This window comes from Vespa crabro, chromosome 1 (assembly GCF_910589235.1).
Source record: "Vespa crabro chromosome 1, iyVesCrab1.2, whole genome shotgun sequence".
Classification (NCBI taxonomy): domain Eukaryota; kingdom Metazoa; phylum Arthropoda; class Insecta; order Hymenoptera; family Vespidae; genus Vespa; species Vespa crabro.
In genome coordinates this window covers 6,293,593-6,313,371 of record NC_060955.1, presented here as the reverse complement: position 1 = coordinate 6,313,371, position 19,779 = coordinate 6,293,593, and the positions used below count along the sequence as shown (strand labels likewise).

At 34.5% G+C, this 19,779-nt stretch overlaps 1 protein-coding gene across 11 annotated transcripts in view; it reads left to right on the top strand.

Moving 5' to 3' along the window:
* The window catches only part of LOC124430653 (ryanodine receptor), a 33,459-nt gene that overhangs the window by 10,637 nt on the left and 3,043 nt on the right, over window positions 1-19,779 (top strand). For 2 of the 11 annotated variants that reach the window (XM_046977624.1, XM_046977607.1), the window contains 34 exons: window positions 63-1,171; window positions 1,268-1,476; window positions 2,488-2,587; window positions 4,693-4,891; window positions 5,006-5,379; window positions 5,523-5,754; window positions 5,975-6,001; window positions 6,111-6,255; window positions 6,344-6,639; window positions 6,733-7,266; window positions 7,362-7,594; window positions 7,680-7,782; window positions 7,853-8,008; window positions 8,074-8,189; window positions 8,304-9,668; window positions 9,753-9,907; window positions 10,208-10,379; window positions 10,781-11,058; window positions 11,152-11,372; window positions 11,603-11,693; window positions 11,771-12,087; window positions 12,167-12,470; window positions 12,543-12,696; window positions 12,782-13,573; window positions 13,675-14,693; window positions 14,785-15,156; window positions 15,315-15,427; window positions 16,132-16,225; window positions 16,309-16,554; window positions 17,099-17,510; window positions 17,607-18,011; window positions 18,099-18,315; window positions 18,398-19,256; window positions 19,345-19,553. In XM_046977624.1, coding sequence (XP_046833580.1) covers window positions 63-1,171; window positions 1,268-1,476; window positions 2,488-2,587; window positions 4,693-4,891; window positions 5,006-5,379; window positions 5,523-5,754; window positions 5,975-6,001; window positions 6,111-6,255; window positions 6,344-6,639; window positions 6,733-7,266; window positions 7,362-7,594; window positions 7,680-7,782; window positions 7,853-8,008; window positions 8,074-8,189; window positions 8,304-9,668; window positions 9,753-9,907; window positions 10,208-10,379; window positions 10,781-11,058; window positions 11,152-11,372; window positions 11,603-11,693; window positions 11,771-12,087; window positions 12,167-12,470; window positions 12,543-12,696; window positions 12,782-13,573; window positions 13,675-14,693; window positions 14,785-15,156; window positions 15,315-15,427; window positions 16,132-16,225; window positions 16,309-16,554; window positions 17,099-17,510; window positions 17,607-18,011; window positions 18,099-18,315; window positions 18,398-19,256; window positions 19,345-19,553 — 11,628 coding nt within the window. Of the gene's footprint in view, window positions 1-62; window positions 1,172-1,267; window positions 1,477-1,894; window positions 1,995-2,487; window positions 2,588-4,692; window positions 4,892-5,005; window positions 5,380-5,522; window positions 5,755-5,974; window positions 6,002-6,110; window positions 6,256-6,343; window positions 6,640-6,732; window positions 7,267-7,361; window positions 7,595-7,679; window positions 7,783-7,837; window positions 8,009-8,073; window positions 8,190-8,303; window positions 9,669-9,752; window positions 9,908-10,195; window positions 10,380-10,673; window positions 10,695-10,780; window positions 11,059-11,151; window positions 11,373-11,435; window positions 11,460-11,602; window positions 11,694-11,770; window positions 12,088-12,166; window positions 12,471-12,542; window positions 12,697-12,781; window positions 13,574-13,674; window positions 14,694-14,784; window positions 15,157-15,314; window positions 15,428-16,131; window positions 16,226-16,308; window positions 16,555-16,687; window positions 16,712-16,973; window positions 16,995-17,098; window positions 17,511-17,606; window positions 18,012-18,098; window positions 18,316-18,397; window positions 19,257-19,344; window positions 19,554-19,779 lie in introns of all 11 variants that reach the window. The other 9 variants (XM_046977561.1, XM_046977569.1, XM_046977574.1 and 6 more) reach the window with 9 other exon arrangements.

Sequence of the window (19,779 nt, the reverse complement as noted above, 5' to 3'; positions counted from 1 at the left end):
TAAGTATCATGCAGTACTAAGTATTTATTAATCTATTATCAATTTGTATTTTCTTGTTGCAGTTATATGCCATATCCAGGAGGAGGTGAAAAATGGGGTGGAAATGGTGTAGGTGATGATCTTTACTCGTTTGGTTTTGATGGTGCAAATTTTTGGACAGGCGGTAGAAAGACCCAAATCGTTCAAAATGCTACGGAACCCTTTATCAGAAAAAGCGACGTAATCGGTTGCTCCTTAGACTTGACAGTTCCTGTAATATCTTTTACCTTCAACGGCACCCATGTTGCTGGCACGTTCAGAAATTTTAATCTCGATGGCATGTTTTTCCCAGCGATTAGTTGCTCCTCGAAACTCTCATGTAGATTTCTTCTTGGTGGTGATCATGGAAGATTGAAGTATCAACCACCAGATGAATTTTCTCCTTTGGTAGAAAGTCTGCTACCCCAACAAATACTCTCTTTGGATCCTTGTTTCTATTTTGGTAATATGAATAAAGTCGTTTTAGCTGGACCATGGTTGGTCGAAGATGACACAGCCTTTGTTCCTGCACCGGTTGATACTTCCATGATCAATCTACCGAGTTACGTTGAGCAAATAAGAGATAAACTTGCTGAGAACATTCACGAAATGTGGGCAATGAACAAAATCGAAGCTGGATGGATATACGGTGAACACAGAGATGATTTAAGAAAAATTCATCCGTGCATAGTACAGTTTGAAAGATTACCAGCTGCGGAAAAACGATATGACACTCAACTCGCCGTGCAAACGTTGAAGACAATATTAGCTCTTGGATATTACATTACAATGGATAAACCACCATCAAGAATCAAAACTCTAAGGTTGCCTAACGAACCATTTTTACAAAGCAGTGGTTACAAACCAGCACCTCTGGATCTCAGTGCTATCACTTTAACGCCTAAAATGGAGGAATTGGTAGATCAATTAGCAGAGAACACACATAATCTTTGGGCGAAAGAACGAATTAGTCAAGGGTGGACTTACGGATTGAACGAAGATTCTGAGATGAGAAGGAGTCCGCATTTGGTACCGTATCCTAAAGTAGACGAGGCCATTAAGAAGGCTAATCGAGATACTGCCAGTGAAACTGTTAGAACGCTTCTTGTATACGGTTATATGCTTGATCCACCAACTGGTGAACAACACGAGGGTAAAGCTTCAATCTTTTTGACATTTGAGTTATTTTGTGTAACTTATCATTCTTATAGTAACTAATAATATATTTCTGTTTCTTTGTATATTATAGCTCTACTGTTAGAAGCTAATAGATTACGACAATTGTACTTTAGGACGTATAGGGTGGAAAAACATTATGCAGTTAATAGTGGAAAGTGGTATTTCGAGTTTGAAGTTTTAACAGCAGGTCCTATGCGTGTTGGTTGGGCAAAAGCTGACTGTATGCCAGGAAGTATGTTAGGTAGTGACGAGAATACCTGGGCATTCGATGGCTACAATGTAAGTAACCGATATCGTTATTATTTACATATAATTTCGTAAATCGTCGAAGATATTTAACAAGTGGACTAAGAGTAACGACTGTGCGAAAACATTTTATGTCTTGCGTGTTTGTAAAAAGATGAATAAGTTGAGTACGAGTATGGTAATCACGTCTTTTAGTATTTTCCACAAAACAAATATGAGTTCCTGATTTTTTTCTAGTTACTATTCGAGGTGCAATGATTTTTTTTACACCTGCGCATACAATATATTACAAATTCGTTAAAACGGACGATGAATTAATTATTATTAAATCTAGCGAAGATCTTGACCGAACGATAGACTTTGTTCGGTGGCCTAAGCGCTTCGCGGTATCGACGTAAATACTTTTTTGTGTAGAATTATTAATAATTCATAAAATCATCGTGAATGTCAGGTGACAAAGGTACATGCTGGTACCCACGAATCATTTGGTCACAAATATCAAGTGGGCGACATAGTTGGCTGTTTCATTGACGTCGCAGACAGAACTATCAGTAAGAGTCTCATTTTCCGATAGTCTCTAGAGGTCCACTATATTTTGATTTGTTTTTTCGTCACTACTTTTGTCTTTGTCTCGTTCTATATGTTTCTTTCATGTTGACTTTGTTTTTTCTGCATCCTTGCTCCAAGACGAATGAAATCGCTGAATATTTCATTCACAAGTGTGGCTTCACTTCGATCCTCGTCTATTTATGCAAAAATCATTTTTCAAGAAAGTATTCAGGCTACACTGTCTCATCGAAACATCATAAGTTCAATAATACTACGAGAAAAAGTCGAAACGCGTAACTACGAAATAAAATGTGCAAGATCATCCTATACTCACGTATACAAAAATAATAATTAAAAAAGAAAAAAAGTAATAGTCGTCGCAGTTGCATTTGTTGAATTTGTTCCATTAAAACATTATGAAGTTTATGTACTACGATTCGTGGTTACGGATGATGAGCAAACAAGACTGTTGAACTTGTTCATTTTGTTTTAAAGGAGGAAAAAGTATACTCGGGCACAGCCGAAACATTCGGCAAGCAATGGCAGGTTGGAGATGTTGTCGGGGTTTTCCTGGATCTAATTGACCGAACTATTAGTAAGACGGAATCTTTAAACGAATGCTTCAGCTGCCATTTAAAGCTATAAACAATATATATATATATATTGTATATAATATATATTATATATATATAATATTATGTGTGATATATACACATTGTATATTGTATATAACACATAATACATGATATGCAATGTAAAAGACATATATATGTATGTGTATGTACGCGTATTAGATGATCCATTTGTGTTATTCCTACCAGTTTAGTCATTTTTTGTCTCCTATATTTTTTTATCATTTCTCAATTTTTTTACATATTATTTACAATTAATAAAAAAAAAGAAATGATTATCGAAGACGTGTGAGCTAATGATAATAATGACTGTTCGAATCATTTATGTATCAGAAAAGAATTATATATCCGTTTCATTATAGTATTATCCTTTTCAATGGTGTTTAACTTTTTTTCGCTCGATTTCACAGATATGCTGAATTTTATTTTTCTTTTTGAAATCTTCATGTAATATTCATATCTAGTACTTATATATATATAAAATTTTTTTTATATTACGATTCATGCACGCAACTTATATATATATATATATATATATATATATATATATATATATATATATATATATTTTACTTTTGTCGATATCGAAGTTCTGCTACTGGTTGGTGTAACTTTAGGATGATCCAATTCAGACGCATATATATTATACATATATACTTTGATTATGTATAGTTAGATTACTGGATACAGAATCCGCTAGTTTGATTAATATTTGTGTTATATAGTCGAGCGTAAATTCTTTATTAGGAATAAACAAAAATTTTGGTGTGTACGATCTGTTTATAGATACAAATCTCCATTATTTAATGTGTTGAATGATGATAATCGAAGTTTGAGGTACGAATTTGGACTTATCTTTTAAATACGATCGATATGTCCTTATATTTCCTGCCCTTATCGTCTTTCACATCAAATTATTTGGCTGCTTTGCCAAAACGTGTTTAAAGCCAACTCAACAATTTTTTATCATCCTATCATATATCATCGTAATATATTTCCGTATATGTTGGGATTAACCGCAAAACCAGTCACACAGTCCTGATTTTATCATCATTAATAATAACATCATGTAATTTTTCAATCGAAATAGCGTCTATTCGAAGTGTCTTGCGGTATCCAGTATTCTACTGAGCATTATACTGTTATTAATAACAGTGCTTTCGTGATTCATAATTACTAATCATTAATCCTAATAACAAATCCCAATTCACGATGTAACGATGAAAACATTAATATCGCTTTGGAGGATGGCTGCTCGATGCTCACATATTTTTTTTTTATCTTTTTTTAATTATCAAGAAATATTTTTTGTTCTTTGTTTTTTATGTTTTCATGTTGTTGTTCATTTCTTTTTTTATTATTTATATATATATATATATGATATATATATATTCTTTATGATATATTCTTTAACGGTATTCCATGCGACTCGGATTGTTTAAGTTTCATCAAAAGTTGTACTATCATTGACATTATTATCCTTTGTTCTAATTTGTTAAAACATCCATTTTTATATTAACTATTCCCGTTAACGATATTATTGCTTTCTTCCAGAACCAATACTACTGCATATGCACGTAGTACATACTACATGTAGAACATTATCTGTTACATCTCTTTAGGTCACCCTTCGTATTAAAATAATATGCATAAAGTCGCATGCATGTATACTGGTTTTAATTAAGTTACTCTCGCATTTGCTTTTGCGGTATCTATTATAAAATACATTTTTACTACTCTTGACGTAAATACGAATTAATCCATATTCATATCTAACGTGTTTTATCTATTTTATTAATATTCCTAGCTCTTTCAATTTAATCGCGCTTTATTATTATGTCTTGCTTAAATGTTGCCGTTGATTTTACTTTATATTGATCGTAGATAGAAATTTTGGATTGTGATTAGTATTCTAAAAAAAAAAAAAGAAAAAAAAGGAATAGAAAAGAAGAAAAATAGAAAGAAGATCTCAATCATATTGATTATGATCGATCATTATAAAAATCCAAAATTTCTCTCGATTTTTCTTTATCGAATAGTCGTGCGTTAACTTGTAAAAATGATTTAGGTTTTTCATTAAACGGAGAACTTCTGATGGATGCACTCGGAGGTGAAACTTCGTTTGCCGATGTACAAGGCGATTCTTTCGTACCAGCCTTCACACTTGGGGTTGGGCAGAAGGCTAAGCTGACATTTGGTCAGGACGTGAATACATTGAAATTTTTCACGACCTGCGGTTTGCAAGAAGGATACGAACCCTTTTGTGTGTAGGTCCTTTTTTTCCTTGTGAATTATATTCAAAACTTATTGTTGATTTTAAAAGAAAATTCGTTAATTTGTAACTTCACACGTTCTAGTTTTTTCTTTTTTTCATACTATAGGAATATGAATCGTTTAGTTACGTATTGGTACACGAAGGATCAACCGATTTTCGAGAATACTGATGACATGGCCGACACTAGAATAGACGTCGCTAGAATTCCTGCAGGATCGGATACTCCACCGTGTTTGAAAATATCTCACAATACATTTGAAACTATGGAAAAGGCAAATTGGGAATTTTTAAGACTATCACTTCCCGTTATTTGTCAGTCAATATTTATCTCGGAAAATGATAAGGTACGAAGATGGCAAGAGATTAAGATGCATCAGAACAGACTTTTATCCGAACAATTCGAGCAGACGCAACAAGCAGCTCCTTCGGCTCACATGGAACAGATCATGAAATCTGGATTTAGTATGAGCGATATAAAAGGTATAGCTATATGTTATTTTATTATGATACGATTGTATTCATCGTAAAATATTCTAATCTATTCTATTCTATTCTATTCTATTCTATTCTATTCTATTCTATTCTATTCTATTCTATTCTATTTATATTTTATTTCTTTGCAGGTTTACAAAGAAATTACTCCGAAGATGCTGTTGAAGCTGATGAAATGGCGAAAGAGTCACCTATACCAATGCAAAGAAATAAGCCTACGAGACCACCGAGAAAGGGTTCGATTTATGGATCACGTTCCGGAGCTATGGATAGCGCTGTAAACGAAGCCGAAATGAACGGTTATGGAGAGATGAACGGTGACGTCAAAGATGATAAAAAGAAACGTGGCCGTTCGCCTTTTAGGTAAAAATAAATTTTGAAGATTCTTTAGTATTAACACTTTACCGACCTTAGAAGTATATAAATAAGCAATTTCACGCGATACAAAAATATCTATGAATAGAAGGAGAAAACCATTTTTGTTATACTATCATAAATTTAAAGTCGAAAATGTGTGCGGCCGGTAAAGTGTTATAAAATAGTTTCGAAAGTATTATTAATTTTAACACTTTAACGTTCTTAGAAAACTTAGCAAAGAAATGGAGGATGTGTAAGTAAATTCGATAGTATCGTGTAATGCGTCATATGTGTCTTTCTGTTATGTTTAAAAGAAATAATATTTTGTGATGAGACTCTTCAATGTTGTTTCTTTATTAAAGATTCTTCTCGAGAAAAGCAAAATCACCAGAGGCCAAAGCTAAAACACCGGAGCTTCAAGTACGTTCGGACGTATCCGATAAGAGTACCAGAACGATGACGGGAAGTAAAACTGCAAGTAAAACTGCTCAAATTCGAGTTTCTACCGTACGTTGAATCTTTAAAATATAAAAATATCTACATGTTACGTGATATAAAAATCTAATGGTTTGCTTTAATGTCTTTCTATTTACAGACCGATTTGAAAGTAGTCCCTCCACAAATTCCAGAACGTAACGCACCAAAAATAATGTCGGTATTAACCGGTAGCGGTGTAGAAGCGATCGGTAATGAAATCTTTGACGCGGAATGTTTAAAATTAATGAACGAATATTTTTATGGTGTGAGAATCTTTCCTGGTCAAGATCCGACACACGTTTACATTGGTTGGGTAACCTCGCAATATCATTTACATACAAAGGACTTTAATTTGTCACGCGTAAGAAAAGCTTCGGTCATCATTACAGATGATTATGATCGTCCGATAGAACAGTACGTTATTTAAAATTGACATAATTTGAAGGGGTTAATGAGTCGTACGTATGTATATAGGAATGTTTATATAAAATCACATTCACTTTTTAGAGTCGATAGGCAAAGTTGTTACATGGTAAGAGCCGATGAATTATACAACGAAGTTACCCAAGATGCATCAGGAAAGGGTGCATCTCAAGGGATGTTTGTCGGTTGCTTCATAGATACCGCAACTGGTTGTATTTCATTCACTTGCGAGGGTAAAGAAACGAGTCACAAATTTAAAATGGAACCAGACACGAAATTGTTCCCTGCGATTTTTGTGGAAGCCACCAGCAAGGAGATACTTCAAATCGAACTTGGAAGAACGTCTACGACGTTACCGTTATCCGCTGCTGTTTTACAAAACTCAGAACGTCACGTGATACCACAATTTCCTCCAAGATTAAAAGTACAATGCCTGAAGCCTCATCAATGGGCAAGAGTTCCGAATCAATCGCTTCAGGTACACGCTTTGAAACTCTCCGATATCAGAGGTTGGTCGATGCTTTGCGAAGATGCTATTTCTATGTTGGCTTTGCATATTCCCGAGGAAGATAGATGTATCGATATTCTCGAACTTATTGAAATGGACAAACTTTTAAGGTAAATCCCCTGAAATGCTAGAAATTCAGAGAAATGTACAAATGTATTACTTTGTTATAACGATTAAAATATCATTTTTTTTTTTTAATATTTAGTTTTCACGCACACACATTGACGCTATACGCGGCATTGTGTTATCAGTCAAACTACAGAGCAGCGCATGCTTTGTGCCAACATGTCGATCAGAAACAATTATTGTACGCTATCCGAGCCGAATATATGTCTGGACCATTACGACAAGGTTTTTACGATTTACTGATTGCCTTGCATCTCGAGTCTCATGCGACAACGATGGAAGTGTGTAAAAATGAATTTATCATACCTCTTGGTAATGCATAGTTTGTTTATTATAATATACTTTACATGGTACTTAACGATTAAATATTGTTCACGTTGATATTTGGTCTTTATAGGTCAAGAATTGAAGGATTTATACGAAGACGTTGAAATGAAACACAGTCTTAGATACTTACAAACAGAATCTGTACGGCCGCAAATGAAGATGACTGATATAAGGTAAGCAATTTTTTTTAAGTAGATATGAATTTTTACTAATCGATTGGCTATCAAGGCAAATTCCTTCTAGCGATCAAGTTATCGAGAATATAAGAAGTTTATACAGTCCACACTTTCCTCTCGATGTTGTACGGGATTATGTAATGATGGCATTAAACGAGGCCGTTGAAATCAATCAAGTTCATAATAGAGATCCAATAGGTGGCAGTAACGAAAATTTATTCTTGTATGTAATATAATAGCTAATAATATTTCATTTGGAGGAATATTCTATAATAAATATGTTTATAGGCCATTGATAAAACTCGTGGATAGATTACTTTTGGTTGGAATGCTCAGAAACGAAGATGTGATGAAATTACTCATTATGATAAATCCTGAAACTTGGGACCCAACATTTGATAAAGGTAATATGCTCGATTAAGATTTAATAATATTATATTAATACACATTTTTTTATATTTATATATTAAAACTTCATGATAGATTAAAAAAATAATTTTCGATATGACACTTTGTAGAAGGAAAAGACGAGCATAAAAAAGGTCTGCTTCATATGAAAATGGCTGAGGGTGCAAAGTTGCAAATGTGTTATCTTCTTCACCATTTAAACGACATTCAGTTACGTCATCGTGTTGAATCGATCATAGCATTCAGTCATGATTTTGTCGGTGATTTGCAATCCGATCAATTGCGACGTTACATTGACATCAAACAATCTGACTTACCATCTGCCGTGGCTGCTAAGAAGACGAGAGAATTTCGATGTCCACCACGGGAACAAATGAATGCTATTTTAAGCTTTAAAAATCTCGATCCAGAGGAAGATACTGAAAATTGTCCTTGCGGAGAAGAATTAGTAGCTAAAATGAACGAATTTCATAGCGACTTAATGTCATACGTATCCTTGCATGCTTTGCAAGAAGCTGTGGATGCTGCTGACGAACCTGTCGAGGAAGTTCAAAAACCAGGTGCAATGAAGAAATTATTTAATTTTATCAATGCTGTGAAAGAACTTGAGGAAGAACCAAAACCAGAACCAGAACCAGAAAGAAAAACTCCTGAAGAGGTATTTCGTAAGGTTCTGATAGCAACTATAGTGAAATGGGCGGAAGAAGCTCAGATTGAAACACCTAAACTTGTTCGTGAAATGTTTAGTTTATTGGTTCGACAATATGATACGGTAGGCGAATTGATTAGAGCTCTGGAGAAAACGTATGTTATTAATAGCAAAACGAGAGAAGACGTTGCTTCGATGTGGGTTGGTTTGAGCCAAATTCGTGCTTTATTGCCAGTACAAATGTCTCAAGAAGAAGAAGAACTTGTGAGAGAGAGATTGTGGAAGCTAGTTAATAATCATACATTCTTCCAGCATCCTGATTTGATTCGAGTACTTAGGATTCATGAAAATGTAATGGCAATTATGATGAATACCTTAGGTAGACGTGCCCAAGCACAATCTGATGCACAGACACAGGCACAAACTGCAGAAGGAGAAGCAGCCGCGAAAGAAAAAGATACTTCTCATGAGATGGTAGTTGCTTGTTGTCGATTTCTCTGTTATTTCTGTCGCACATCTAGGCAAAATCAAAAGGCCATGTTCGATCATTTTGACTTTTTATTGGAGAACAGTAATATTCTCCTTGCCAGACCATCTTTGAGAGGTTCTACACCATTGGATGTAGCTTATTCCTCATTGATGGAGAACACTGAATTGGCTCTCGCGCTTAGGGAACACTATTTAGAAAAAATAGCAATTTATTTGTCAAGATGCGGTTTGCAATCAAATTCGGAGCTGGTCGAGAAGGGTTATCCTGATCTTGGTTGGGATCCAGTCGAGGGTGAACGTTATTTGGACTTCTTGAGGTTCTGTGTATGGGTAAATGGTTAGTAAAAAAAAAAAGGTCATAATATTTTTTTATCTCTACATTTATCATTTTTAATGTTAAAATTTGCATACGGCACATTAGGTGAAAGTGTTGAGGAAAACGCAAATTTGGTAATCCGTTTATTGATAAGACGACCAGAATGTTTGGGTCCTGCTTTACGAGGTGAGGGAGAAGGTTTATTGAGAGCTATAATAGATGCCAATAAGATGTCAGAACGTATCGCCGATAGACGAAAAGTAAGTCTGACTTGTCTTTGATTTTTCTGATCAATACGATCGGTTAAAGTTTTACAATCGCAATTGAGTTTTGTAAGTAAGAACAAAATTTCGTTTTGTTACGTCAGATTTGGTGTACGTCTACGTAAATAATTCGTCAATGTGATTATAATTATTGTTTTAACTATATCGTCGGTTAGTGATTTTTTCCCCGTAGCTTAAATAGTTTATTGTTGTATACCTGCCAACTTTATTTTAGTAAATTCCGATGCATGCCCACAAATTTCCACTAATCAAATATCAACGTAGCATTTTAAACAGGTGCACGATGAGGCAGAGGGTACAGCAATGGTGATGCAGTTTGAACATCCACTTCCAGAATCAGACGAAGATGAAGATTATATCGATACGGGCGCTGCAATTCTTAATTTTTATTGCACCCTTGTTGATTTACTTGGTCGATGTGCTCCAGACTCTTCCGTGATCGAGCAAGGTATATTCATATAAAGATTAAATTTTCAAATATCGCTTCATCGTCGAAAAAAAAATATTGTCCTCTTTAATGTTATTTTATTTTTTTAAACGATATATAGGTATTATTATTTTATAGTAATTACGAAAAATAGAATTGATCGCTCGGTTTAAACGAATTTTGATTTAGAAATAAAAATACATACATCAAAGTAGATTATAGAATCATAATCATGTAGATTGTTAGTTAGTTGAAAAATGTTTATCGAATCAGCAGCTAATGAGAGCGTTTATTTTGTTTTTTAACGACCAACAGAATCCCCTTCGGAGTCCCTTGGTAATATATATCTTATGTGAAAATTCCATTGACACCGTTAATAGGTAAATACATGATAATATTAATTAACGAAGTGAACGTTTCAGGGAAGAACGAATCACTTCGTGCGAGAGCCATTTTACGATCATTGGTGCCGTTGGATGATCTTCAAGGCGTTCTATCATTACGATTTACATTGCACAATCCAGCTGCGGGAGAAGAAAGACCAAAAAGTGATATGCCGTCTGGATTGATACCTGGTCATAAGCAAAGCATCGTACTCTTCTTGGAACGTGTTTATGGCATTGAAACTCAGGAATTGTTTTTTAAATTACTCGAGGAAGCTTTCTTACCAGATTTAAGAGCTGCTACCATGTTAGACAGGGTAATGGCTCATTATTTTTTTTTGTTCTCTTTACGATCTCTATTACAAAAAATAAATTATTATATTGATGGGAATCTAATTTTGTTTGCATAGAATGATGGATACGAGTCCGACATGGCTCTTGCCATGAATCGATATATAGGAAACAGTATCTTGCCCTTGCTGATAAAACATTCAAAGTTTTACAACGAGGCTGATAATTATGCGAGTTTATTGGACGCTACTTTACATACTGTATATCGATTGAGCAAAAATAGGATGTTAACGAAGGGTCAACGTGAAGCTGTCTCAGACTTCCTCGTTGCTTTAACCAGGTAAGAAATAAACGTTCTCGATAATTTGTCAATGAACTAATTGAATTCTTCTGATTTAACAAGATGTCTTGACGAGTCAAATTTTTCGTAAGTCACATTGTTACTACCTTTAACATCAAAGTACATCTTATCTGTGATAAATACTCGATATATATTTCTTTCGTAATATATTTTTATTTTTGTAACTTATTAATATATTTTCTTCATTTTAATTTTATTTCAATTTACAGCCAAATGCAACCGAGTATGTTACTTAAACTACTACGAAAATTAACAGTGGATGTTTCTAAACTATCTGAATACACCACGGTCGCTTTAAGGGTAAATAACGATAAATTATTCATAAATGGCATATAAAAATAGAAAGTTGTTTTATTAAAATAATAATATTATTTTAGTTGCTTACTTTGCATTACGATCGTTGCGCGAAATATTATGGATCTACCGGAGGCCAAGGAGCTTACGGTGCTTCGAGCGATGAAGAAAAACGTTTGACGATGGTTCTGTTCAGCAATATATTCGATTCCTTGTCCAAAATGGATTACGATCCGGAATTGTTTGGGAAGGCTTTACCCTGTCTCACTGCTATAGGTTGCGCTTTACCACCTGATTATTCATTGTCGAAAAATTATGATGACGAATGGTATGGTAGTAAATCAGCATCCACGCAATCACCTGACGGTCCATATAATCCACAACCTATCAATACATCTAGGTATATATTAATTGTACATATTCATTATATATCATTCTCTATATTGATAAATAATTATAATCGGTGAATTTTGTTTTAGCGTCGTTCTCAACAATGATCTGAATCAAATAGTACAAAAATTCTCCGAGCATTATCACGATGCATGGGCTAGTCGAAAATTAGAGAATGGTTGGACATATGGTGAACAATGGTCCGATATAAATAAAACTCATCCGAGATTGAAACCGTATAATATGTTAAACGATTACGAGAGAGAACGTTACAAAGAGCCAGTACGAGAAAGTTTGAAAGCTCTTTTGGCTATTGGCTGGAGCGTTGAACATGCCGAAGTTGATGTACCTTCGACGAATCGTAGTTCTATGAGAAGATCATCCAAAAGTCAGGTATATCATTTTACATTTATTAAGAAACAATTATAAGATGATTCTTTAACTAACGAAATTTTTTCAATTTAGAGTGATTCTGCAAGTCCATTTAATTATAATCCCCATCCAGTTGATATGACCAATTTGACGTTAAGCAGAGAAATGCAAAACATGGCCGAACGTTTAGCCGATAATGCTCATGATATTTGGGCTAAAAAGAAAAAGGAAGAACTTGTCACGTGCGGTTAGTTAATATATTTAATTGAATATCAAATTGAATATAATTCAAATATGTTAATATATCTGAAAATAAAAATGTAATTTTTCAGGAGGTGGTATTCATCCTCAATTGGTACCTTATGATCTATTAACCGATAAGGAAAAGCGAAAGGATCGTGAACGCTCTCAAGAATTCTTAAAATATTTGCAATATCAAGGCTACAAACTTCACAAGCCAAATCGTGGAGGAGAAACAGAAGTTGCCAGTGCCGGTGCATCAGTTGAATTACGTTTTGCTTATTCCTTATTAGAAAAGCTGATAGCGTATCTTGACAAAGCAACGATTAACATGAAACTCCTCAAACCATCTGATACGTTTAGTCGTAGGAACAGCTTTAAAACGTCGACAAGAGACATAAAATTTTTCAGCAAAGTGGTATTGCCATTGATGGAAAAATATTTTAGTACCCACAGGAATTACTTTATCGCAGTGGCAACGGCTACGAATAATATTGGGGCAGCTTCGTTAAAGGAAAAAGAAATGGTCGCAGCACTTTTTTGCAAATTAGCAAATTTGTTACGATCCAGACTTGCTGCTTTTGGTGCTGACGTAAGGATAACAGTACGTTGTCTGCAGGTCCTTGTAAAGGGTATCGACGCAAAGAGTCTTGTGAAAAATTGTCCAGAATTTATCAGGACTTCTATGTTGACTTTTTTCAATAACACAGCGGACGATTTAGGTCATACGATATTAAATCTTCAAGAGGGTAAATATAGTCACCTTAGAGGTACTCATCTGAAAACTTCAACATCCTTATCGTACATCAACAGCGTTGTATTGCCCGTTCTCACGGCCATGTTCGACCATCTTGCTGCTTGCGAATACGGAAGCGATTTGTTGTGTAAGTAAAAATGTTTACATATATATATATATATATATATATATATATATATATATATATTTGAATATAAATAAAGTTATATACTTATATTTTACTTACAGTGGATGAAATTCAAGTAGCCTCTTACAAGATGTTGGCATCTCTTTATACTCTCGGTGTAGATTCTAGCCTAACGCACGATAGGAAGTACCTAAAAACCGAAATCGAACGTAACAAACCAAATCTCGGTTCCTGCTTGGGTGCCTTTTCAAGTTGTTTCCCAGTTGCCTTTCTAGAACCTCATTTAAACAAACATAATCAATATTCTCTTCTAAACCGTATTGCCGATCATTCGTTAGAAGCACAAGATATTATGACAAAAATGGAATCAAGTATGCCAACGTTGGAAACGATCCTGACAGAAGTCGATCAGTTCGTCGAGTCTGAAAAAACTTATAATGATGCTCCTCACGTAGTAGATGTCATATTACCTCTTCTATGTTCTTATTTACCGTTCTGGTGGGCGCAAGGACCAGATAATGTTAATCCAACTGAAGGCACATACGTTAGCATGGTAACCAGCGATCACATGAACCAACTTCTGAAGAATGTATTAAAATTGATAAAGAAAAATATTGGCAACGAAAATGCACCATGGATGACACGAATTGCAGCCTACACTCAACAGATCATCATTAATTCGTCGGAAGAGTTATTAAAAGATCCATTTTTACCTTTGGCCGAACGTGTTAGAAAACGTACTGATAATATGTTCCACAAAGAAGAGTCCCTTCGTGGATTCATCAAATCTTCCACGGATGATACTTCACAGGTTGAAGCTCAGATACAAGAAGATTGGCAACTTTTGGTTCGCGATATATATTCATTCTATCCTCTTCTGATTAAGTACGTGGATTTGCAAAGGAATCATTGGTTAAGGAATAATATACCTGAAGCCGAGGATCTTTACAATCACGTTGCTGCGATATTCAATATATGGTCTAAGTCACAATATTTCCTACGTGAAGAGCAAAACTTTATATCGACCAATGAGATCGATAACATGATTCTTATCATGCCTACTGCAACTAGAAGACCAACAACCGTTTCGGATGGTACTGCTCCTGCTGGTGGTGGAAAGGTTACTTCATTTTTATATTATCTAATATTAAAAAAAAAATAATAAAAATATTAAATAATTTATTTCTTTTCTTTTCTCTATTAACGAATAGAAAAAAAAGAAACATCGTGACAAGAAAAGGGATAAAGATAAGGAAGTCCAAGCGTCTTTAATGGTAGCATGCCTTAAACGCTTGCTGCCGGTCGGTTTGAATCTGTTCGCTGGCCGTGAACAAGAACTCGTTCAACATTGCAAAGATAGATTCTTGAAAAAGATGCCGGAGTACGAGATCGCCGAATTTGCTAAGACCCAATTAACTTTACCGGACAAAATCGACCCCGCGGACGAGATGTCTTGGCAGCATTATTTGTATTCGAAGTTAGGACAGAAGAAGGATGCAATGGAACCAGTTAAAGCTCAACAATTGGAGGATGTAGTTGCTAGAATTACAGACATGGCTAAAGTACTTTACGGCCTACATATGGTAAGCTAATAAATTAATCTTTTCGTTAATGTAAACTGCTAGATACGTTTTCGTAAGCATATTATTTATTAAGTTTCATTTTAAAGTTTCTCAATTATATTTTCTTCGATGTAGCTCTGTTTCACAAATTTCTTTCATCATTTTATGTTCTCGAGTAGATAGATCATCCACAACAGCAGAGCAAGAGTCAATACCGATCCGTGGTGTCGATACAACGCAAACGAGCGGTGATAGCTTGTTTCCGTCAAACTTCCCTACATTCCTTGCCCAGGTATCCTTTTTTGTTCATTTACGTTTGTTGCATTCCCATAAGAGTTATATTTCTTTGGTATATTAGTTTTTTTTTTTATTGATAATGATTATACAACCCATCTTATCTTTTATTTTAAAAAACAAAAACACGCTTTTCTATAGGTAAAAACCAATTTGATTTCTTTGTTTCTCCTTTATTTCTTCTTTTTATTTTTATTTATTTATTTATTGTTATACCCATTGCTTTTATTATCAAATTTTAATTACTCGCTCATGGCAATAATTATACGTTTTCTTAGAGTTAGAAACGAAATAAATATCTCGTGTATCGAGATAGTGTGTATTGTAAAAAGTGATTTTACGTTTGCGCTTGTACGAAACAGCATATGTATGTATATGCGAAATCGTTAAAGTAATTTTGTGTGTTCGAAATGATTCTCGATGTCCTTAACGAATTTAGTTGTGTGTGCATGCTGCTAACAGGCGACAAAACCTCCACCATCTCGAGATGGATGGAAACGTGTGCTATGCGCAGCCAGAAAGAGAGCAGCGATTGCATGTCTGCGTAGTGAACCATTGTACAAGTTGAGAAGGTAATGCATCGGTATTAATGAATTATAATCTGAAAAAAAAAGAAAAGATTTATCTTATCAAATTAGAGTTATTTAATTTTTATTCTATCGTCGTGATTTTGAAATATTATATTGAAATATTATTTTTTAGGCATCGGGCAATAAATATATTTGCAAGGACGTATTACGAATTGTGGTTGCAGGATGAAAACGTAGGTCAAGAAGTAATGATTGAAGACCTTACGGTAATTATTCATTAATACCATAATATTAATTTTTCATTTTATTTGATAAGAATATCGTATAATATTTTGCGCGTGAATTGTAGCAATCTTTTGAGGATGCAGAATTGAAGAAAATGGACAAGGCCGAGGACGAGGGTAAACCAGATCCATTAACGCAATTGGTTACGACGTTCTGTCGTGGTGCTATGACTGAAAGATCCGGTGCTCTTCAAGAAGATCCATTGTATATGAGTTACGCTCAGATTATATCGAAATCTTGCGGCGAAGAAGAAGAGGAGGGTGAAGAGGAAGGCGGAGGTGGTGAAGAAGAAGGCGGAGCATCTATTCATGTAACTATTTTTACGATTTATTCAATTATCTGTCCAACTAACGATGACATTTCCTTTCTACTAATCATGAATTTCGATTAATTAACTTAAATAACAAGGATTTTATTTTTTTTTTAACTTATTACTCGTGTAGAAGTGGCCACATAAACTGCTTATGGTAAGATCAAGACGTTAATCGAACAAATCAGCGCTTTTACAATAAAAACGCATCGCCGTAATTATACGCATATTTCTTTCGATCGATTAATCATGATAGAACTCATGATTTACTTACTTTAGCAGTAGAGTTTATGCAGCCTTCATCCTTTCATTTATAAGTCTTTTTTTTTATTTTTAAATAAAACAATATATTAATAATATCGATGTTCTTAATTTATGTCACTAATAATGCTTATTACACTTTTAATTGCATTCTCAAGAGGCCAATGCATAAATTAATGGTAAGATATTTCAATGAAACATTTAGATCATTTCTAACTTTATTATTGTGTACATATTTAATATATTAAATTATATCATTTTAAATTGTTATATAATTTCGCAGGAACAAGAAATGGAGAAGCAGAAGCTGCTCTTTCATCAAGCACGTTTAGCGAATCGTGGTGTCGCAGAGATGGTGTTGCTTCATATATCAGCTTGCAAAGGTGTTCCAAGCGAGATGGTTATGAAAACGTTGGAATTGGGAATTTCTATTTTACGCGGTGGTAACATCGAGATACAACGAGGAATGTTAAATCATCTGAAGGAGAAGAAAGACGTCGGTTTTTTCACTTCAATCGCGGGTCTTATGAATTCCTGTAGTGTCCTAGATTTGGATGCTTTCGAGAGGAACACAAAAGCCGAAGGTCTTGGTGTTGGTTTTGAAGGTGCTGCTGGTGAAAAGAATATGCACGATGCTGAATTCACATGTGCATTGTTCCGTTTCATACAGCTGACTTGTGAAGGCCATAATCTTGGTATGTATATTTAACACGATTTATTGAAATATTAATCTAAATTATTTTGCATTGGTCTCTTATTATATTTTATCAATATATTTTTATCTTATCCAGATTGGCAAAATTATCTTAGAACGCAAGCGGGTAATACAACAACGGTAAATGTCGTCATATGTACTGTGGATTATTTACTGCGCTTACAAGAATCCATTATGGATTTTTATTGGCATTATTCGAGTAAAGAACTCATTGATCCTGCTGGTAAAGCGAACTTCTTCAAAGCTATAGGTGTTGCTAGTCAAGTCTTCAATACCCTTACTGAAGTTATTCAAGGACCTTGCGCACAAAATCAACAGGCCTTAGCACATTCCAGATTGTGGGATGCTGTTGGTGGTTTTCTCTTTTTGTTTTCACATATGCAAGATAAATTATCTAAACACTCAAGTCAAGTAGATCTCTTGAAAGAATTATTAAATCTACAAAAGGATATGATCACTATGATGCTGTCAATGTTGGAAGGTATCATTAAAATTGAAATAATTTTAATATTAAATGAATTTGTTTTAAGAATAATTATTATTGATATTTATATTTATATTAATATAGGAAATGTCGTGAATGGTACTATCGGAAAACAGATGGTTGACACCTTGGTCGAGTCGGCTGGAAACGTCGAATTGATTTTGAAATATTTCGATATGTTCCTGAAGTTGAAAGATCTAGTATCATCGCCAAGTTTCTTAGAAGTAGATCTTAATAGCGATGGTTGGGTATATCCTAAAGATTTTAAAGAGAAAATGGAGCAACAAAAAAGTTATACCGAGTGAGTTAAAACAAATTTAAATTGTTCGTTTAATCTTTATACGTGACTATATTGATAACAATCGTATTGTTTTAATATCTAGCGAAGAGATTGAGTTTCTATTAGCTTGCTGCGAGACAAATCATGATGGTAAGATCGACTACGTCGCTTTTATGGATCGTTTCCACGAACCTGCAAAAGAAATCGGCTTTAATCTCGCAGTACTTCTCACCAATCTTTCGGAGCATATGCCAAATGAGCCTAGATTAGCGAGATTCCTTGAAACTGCTGGCTCCGTTCTCAATTATTTCGAACCCTTCCTTGGAAGAATCGAGATTCTAGGTGGTAATAAAAAGATCGAGCGTGTTTATTTCGAAATAAAAGAATCAAATATAGAACAGTGGGAGAAGCCACAAATTAAAGAATCAAAAAGAACATATTTTTATAACACGGTAGTCGAGGCCGGTGAAAAAGAAAAGCTGGAAACTTTTATTAATTTCTGCGAAGACGCGATATTTGAAATGCAACATGCCAGTGCTTTGATGGCTGTAGAAGAAAGCGGCGGTATTGGTAAAGCAAGAGAATCATCCTATACTTATATGTCGGAAGATGATGAAGAAAGAAACAAAGATCCGATAAGGAGAGGTATACAAGCTTTCAAGGATGGCATTTATTTCTTTTTCTCCATGTTTTCACCAACGAATATAAAGAATAAAATAACAGAAATGCAACAGATGACAATACCCGAACTATTTATTGGCTTTTTCAAAATGATATTCTACGCATTTTATTATTCTGGATTCGGAGTTGGTTGTGTTATCAGGTACTTTATGAAATTATTATTAACTTTGATGAGAGGACCACATGTGGACGAACCTGCAGTCGAGGTGAAGGAAGAGGAAGAAAAACCATCAAGACATTTACCGGCTCTACCTCCAACGCCAGATGAATCTAATTTACAGGTTGACCTATATTTTGTTTAATCGTATATAAATAATATAATATTTCATGGGAAACATTACATTTATCATAAATCGTTACAATATACAGGTACAAGCTTTTGGAATGGATATAACGAAAGAGGAAGGTGGTCAAATAAAGATAGCACCGCATGAATCGTCAACTTCAACACCACAATCGAGCATCGAGGAAACTGGCGAAAGTACCCCAGACGAAGGTGGTGGTGAAGAAGGTACAAGAACGGGCGAAGGAGGTACTGGAGAATCTGAAACACCTGTTACATTCGTTGATTTACTTGGGTATGATCATTTTGATACATATGTACTTTCTAAACAATTTCATCTAACATATCATTTTAATCTTTATCGGGTATTAGAAGTTTTGTATATAACTAAAAGATTGCTAGGTTGAAATTTTATTCCGTTTTATTATCCTCTACGTGACATACGATCGACGTAATAAAGTTTTAATATAACGTCAGAGGTAATGTGCGAATGATAAAGCTTAAGTATCTTAAATCAATTA